This window comes from Ochotona princeps, chromosome 30, assembly GCF_030435755.1.
Source record: "Ochotona princeps isolate mOchPri1 chromosome 30, mOchPri1.hap1, whole genome shotgun sequence".
Taxonomy (NCBI): Eukaryota; Metazoa; Chordata; class Mammalia; order Lagomorpha; family Ochotonidae; genus Ochotona; species Ochotona princeps.
Genome location: NC_080861.1, coordinates 21365006 through 21370030, shown reverse-complemented (window position 1 = coordinate 21370030; position 5025 = coordinate 21365006). Strand labels below are relative to the sequence as shown.

The window sequence follows — 5025 nt, the reverse complement described above, 5'->3', positions numbered from 1 at the left end:
TCACTCATTCTCGTCAACAACTGTCATACAGGAGTCACAAAGAAACAAGAACAACATCTACCTGAAAAATGTTCTGAGAAACTTACCGTCATTTTGGCTCTTGTCTTTCATCTCTTCCTTCCACGATGGAATGGTGTTCAGGGTAACGTAGTCCCTTGTGTATTCTTTGCGTCTCTCCTCTAAGGTCATCTTCAGTAAACGTTCTTGCAAAACAAAAGCACAATCTTCATTTGTATTTCATTTTAAGCTCAAGAATTACTCTATACTTTAAATATTAATCATGTTAAAGACTTGGCATGGTCTTGAAATACACTAAAATACAAATCCAATGACTCCATATCTGAGTGTTAACAGATATCAAACTGGGATGACCCACATCGAAGTCACTAGGTTTGATGCCCAGTTCTTGTTGTGGGCTAAGGAGTTGATTAGTACTCGTTAGCCTGGGCAGAAACAGGAGCTGGGCTTGTGCCTAAAAACACCTAGACTAATTGGACTCATCTGCATCCAATATCCTGCTAAATGAGGATGTGGGGAGAAGAGTATATAAGGAGAGGTGAAGGAGCAATAAAGAGACTTCGCAGAGACTTCTACCATCACTGGTCTCCTGTAGGTGCTTCATCCTCAGACCCTCTCCCTATCCAAGTTACTGGCTCTGCTGGTCAGAGCAAGTTCTGGCTTCTGACTCCTGACTTTGGCTTCCAGGGAAGCAGTGGCGCTGGTTCAAGTAATTGGATTCCTGACCCCCATGAGGGAGACCGTGATTAAGGTACTGGATCAGGCTTCAGTACAGCCCAGGCAGCTCAGCCCTAACCCCCTCAGACACCTGGGAAGTGAACCAGCTGACTGCAGCACTCTTTCTCACCTTTCCTCTCCTATTGCTTTCTCTTTTACATATCAAATTTATTACATGTTGGAAAAAAATTAAATTTTAAATAGCCTGAGGAAGAAAACTCTTTTGTGACAGTCCAAGAAGTAAATAAGATTATTTAGTCTTTGAAGCAACATCTGTTGAGAATCTATTGTGTGTCAGGTGCAGGTACAAAAGTTATACTGAACCCCAAAACTCAAACAAAGGAGAAATCTGAGAAAGGTATAAAATAAAGTCTATATGAATTAAACAATTTTTACAAATAGCAAAAGACAGGAAGCCACCAAGACATTTCTTTAATACTATAATGCTAATTAATAAAACACACTTTCAATGTAACAGCTTTGTGGTGGAGATAACATTTTGAATGCACATCTTGATTTTAAGAATAAAATATTTAAAAAGAAATGGATTTTGGAAATAATAATTAGTAGGTATCATTTATAAAGAACTATATACCAGGTGTTTGACATTTGTCATTTCACTGAAATCTTCCCAGCAACTGATACAGTTGCTAATGTTTTTATCCTAATTATTCCCAACTTTCAGACAAGGAAAGTATAAAGGGTCAAATACTATGAGGTTCCATGACTAGCAGATAGTGTAACAAGGAGTCAAACCCTGGTAACTTGCACTCTTAGCTCCTGATTCTATAGTAACTATCTCACAATTTGCTACTTCATCGGATTTGTGGTTCACATCAAATGAGATAACTCACTCAACTTCGACTGAATAGAGTTGCTCACATAAACCAAACTTCAATGTTCACTGTGTTTACATCAGTACCAACATTGCTGTCACTGAATGACCTTAGTAAATCGCTTAGACTGTAACTGAAGTCCAGGAGAGTCTGAGCAGCCATCAACTACAATGAGGCACCCTGGAGAAGAAAAACCACCTTCAGAAAAAGACCTGAGTATTGTCATAAACAGTGGGGAGAAACCTGAAGACACCAAGAAAACTAAACACACACAAGAGTGAATGAATTGATGATACAAGAGCTCAAAGAACAAAGGAGATAGATTATACAGACCAAGCAGAGGAGTTAATTACACGAATGAAAAAGAAAACCATTCCCCTAAGGATGGGAACAGAGCCAAAGGACATGTAAAGACACAGGTCAATTAAGATCTGAAGAGGCTGCTAGGGCCGTTTGCTTCATGTGGTATTGATTTTCCCTGTGAATGAAAAAGTCACATCCTCTGTTGGGTATCGAGAAACAGGGTCTCAGTGGAACAACAAACTTAAGGGAATGGTAAACTCGGAGCTATGACCTAATGGTGGATGACCAGCAGCTGCTAAAGCTCCTCTCAGATCACCAATTGATGTTACGGTACTCCTGATGAGACTGAAGATGTTACGAAGCAATTCACACGTTCTTATCAGAACAAATATTTAAAACCAAAACCTGGTTTCTGTCATTCAGTTTATTGAAAATCTTAAATGTGGCCACAAAACAAACAAGATAAATCATTAAACAAGAAAAACAATGACATAATTTAGACTGCAATGTTCAATTTTAGAACTCAAAACACTAGTTTATTTATCATGTGGTGCTGGAATGCAGTTATGCGTTTCTCTAGCATCACATAAAACTTTTATTTTTAAAAAATCATTTACTTCTACAATGAATTGCTTCTCTGTGGAGCAACCATGTAAATAGACAGATCTGCTTATTAGATGCTACAGAGTTAAAACACAACTACGTTTACAGAACGTCTTGACATTTCCATGAGGTAGGTAAGCCTTCCCTTAAATTTAAATAACTGCTGCAAAACACCGTGCTATCAGCTCTCCAGTGCACAAAGGGAAAAGGCCGTGCTCCCTGCCAATGTCTCCAACTACTGCACTTGAAATGTTCCGCTCCTGTGGCTGCTATGTTTTACACATTAATATTCCAAAAACAGACACTGATTAAAAAAAAAACCCTGACATACACACGAAAAATTTCAAACTACAACTATTTAATATTACACTTCATGCAATAAGATCTCAGTTTTCAGTGAGTAAAAAATGCTGTTAATGGCCTTCTTATAAATTTGCTTCTTCAGAAAGTATTATTTGATATTTCCTTGATTGTTATAACAATTTATAACAATAGAATGAAATGTAAATTCTTAAATCCCTGCTATCACTGACCAAGTGTGCAGCATTTAAATGGAGGAACCATTATAACACTGTTGCTTTAGGAATACTGTCTTCTTTTAAGACAGAAAAATACTTCAGTACTCATTATTATTTTGCGTTCATTACCATCAGTAATACAAAGCAAACATTTCACAACTACCAATAAAAATGTGCATAAATTTTCAATATTTGTTCAGTGTGTTGAAACTGCTGCTACCAAAACAAACTAACCTTCAACACTATTTTCCAACACCAGAACTTTTAGCTAAATGCCCATAAGCACTTCAACATATTAAAATGTTGTATAAGCTAATCTTTCAACATTTTAAAGATCATTTTAATTGTTCAGTTATGTTCAATCTTGCTAGTGGTTATCTTCAAAGAAAGAATTTCCTCAGCCCTACGCTCAAGCGTCGTTAGAAGTGGGCCCCATACAAAAGACTGCTGCTTCCCACACATTAATTCCCTTCTTTGTTCCGTTTTAGCCCTCATGTTCTTAAAAATCACAACTTGCAAATTAGGGTTTGCAGAGCTTTTGTCAAGAAAATCAACTTTCAACCAATTCACCCCTCCCCATCCTTCTTCTGTAAAGATGAGTTATTTAGGAAAACTGCACACTGCCTCATCCTTGATGCAGGTTAGTGTGTCTAGCGTTCAAGTGCAAGTACTTTTTTACTATGTGTCTATAAAAAAAGAGGAACAGAGGTGTGAAAAGGAGGAAAATGGTAAAAACTCAAGTTTTACAACAGAATATCATCTATGATGCCAGAGAGACACAGAGCGCACTTTGGGTGGGGAAGACACATTGTAATGTGTCTGGTCTGGCTAGACCTCGAGGAAGGCAACAGTGGGGTGGCAGAGGCCCATGGGGGGTGACATCAGTCACACAACCTGACCCTGCACAACCTGAATGAATGCGAGCATGAATGGGATATAAACAGCCAACACTCCGGAGGAAAGTCCCTGCAGACTTCTCTGAAGGCATTTGTCCTTCCAGACCAGATGCTCCTTTCCAGGGTTCCCCCGGAGTTTCAGCTTTCCCAAGTCACATCACAGCGGCGAAGGGGAGCCCTGAAAACCCGAAGCTGGGGGGAAGCTCTGAGAGTTGAGGGGATGCCTGTAGCACAGGTGAGCAAATACTGAAGGAGGCGCAGCGGCACCTGCAGCCCCAGTTATGCCAGTAGGCATGGGCCACCCCAGCCAGGCGTGCCAAAGTCCCGGCCGGGGTCTTCTAGAACTTGTACCGCGCCCCAGAACCGCCAACGCCGAGGAGGGGCCGGGGGTGGGGGGATCCCCAGGGCTGGCGAGGCCAAGGTGACCGGACAGGGGTCACGCCGCCCAGGCCCTTGGAGGGGCGTGCGCCCACACGTGCGCGAGCTGCAGGTGCCGGGGGCGGCGCGTGCTGGGCGGCGTGCGCGCGCCTGTGCGCGTGCCTGTGCGCGTGCGTACACACGGCCACGCGAGGGAGGCGGCACCGGGAGGGAGGGCGCGAGGCGGGAGCTCGGGCGGCCTGACCCCCCGCCCCCACCCCAGCCCCCCACCCCGCGAACCCCCAGGACTCCACGGGCTGGTTACCTTTCTCCTCTCTCCACACCTTTTTCTTCTTGTTGCTGGGGTACATGTTGCCGTGGGGGTGGCTGGCTTTAAGCTGCAAGTTCCCCAGGCTCAGGGGCAAACAGGGGTGTGTGGGTGGGTGGTGTGTACGGTTGTACGTGTGTGTGGACTGGGAGCGGGCACTCGGGAAGGAAAAAAAAAAAGTGACAGAGGCTCCGCGTCCCGCGCCGCTCGCCGCTCTCCAGTCGCCGCCCTCCTCCCTCAGCCCGCGCCCGGCTCCGGCTCCCGCCCGCCTCAGCCCCGCGGCCGCCACCACAGCCGCACCTCAGAGCCTGTCAACTAGGTCACGCCTCGCGCTAACCTAACACCCGCGCAGGCCCCGCCTTCCAGCCGCTGGGCAGCGACGTCGCCCATTGGCTGCAGCGCCCGCCGCTCTCCGGGTTCTGGCCAAGGCGCGCCAGAGCGCAGGCGCA

At 44.6% G+C, this 5025-nt stretch overlaps 1 protein-coding gene across 1 annotated transcript; it reads right to left on the bottom strand.

The window, feature by feature from the left end:
* LOC131478334 (ADP-ribose glycohydrolase MACROD2-like) lies at positions 1-4673 on the bottom strand. The gene is made up of 3 exons (XM_058657035.1): positions 4574-4673; positions 87-203; positions 1-20 (listed from the first exon to the last, which is right to left on the bottom strand). Exons 1-3 carry the CDS (start codon positions 4617-4619, stop codon positions 1-3), a joined length of 183 nt encoding a protein of 60 aa, XP_058513018.1. The 5' UTR covers positions 4620-4673.
* Between the last annotated feature and the right edge of the window lie 352 nt (positions 4674-5025).

What these genes read in the sequence shown, in the direction of transcription:
- LOC131478334 (XM_058657035.1), bottom strand. Translation starts at nt 4,619, where the DNA reads ATGTACCCCAGCAACAAGAAGAAAAAGGTGTGGAGAGAGGAGAAAG. An exon ending in GGTGTGGAGAGAGGAGAAAG is followed by an intron (nt 204 to 4,573) that starts GTAACCAGCCCG and finishes TTGTTTTGCAAG; the next exon opens with AACGTTTACTGAAGATGACC. An exon ending in AGACAAGAGCCAAAATGACG is followed by an intron (nt 21 to 86) that starts GTAAGTTTCTCA and finishes CCTGTATGACAG; the next exon opens with TTGTTGACGAGAATGAGTGA.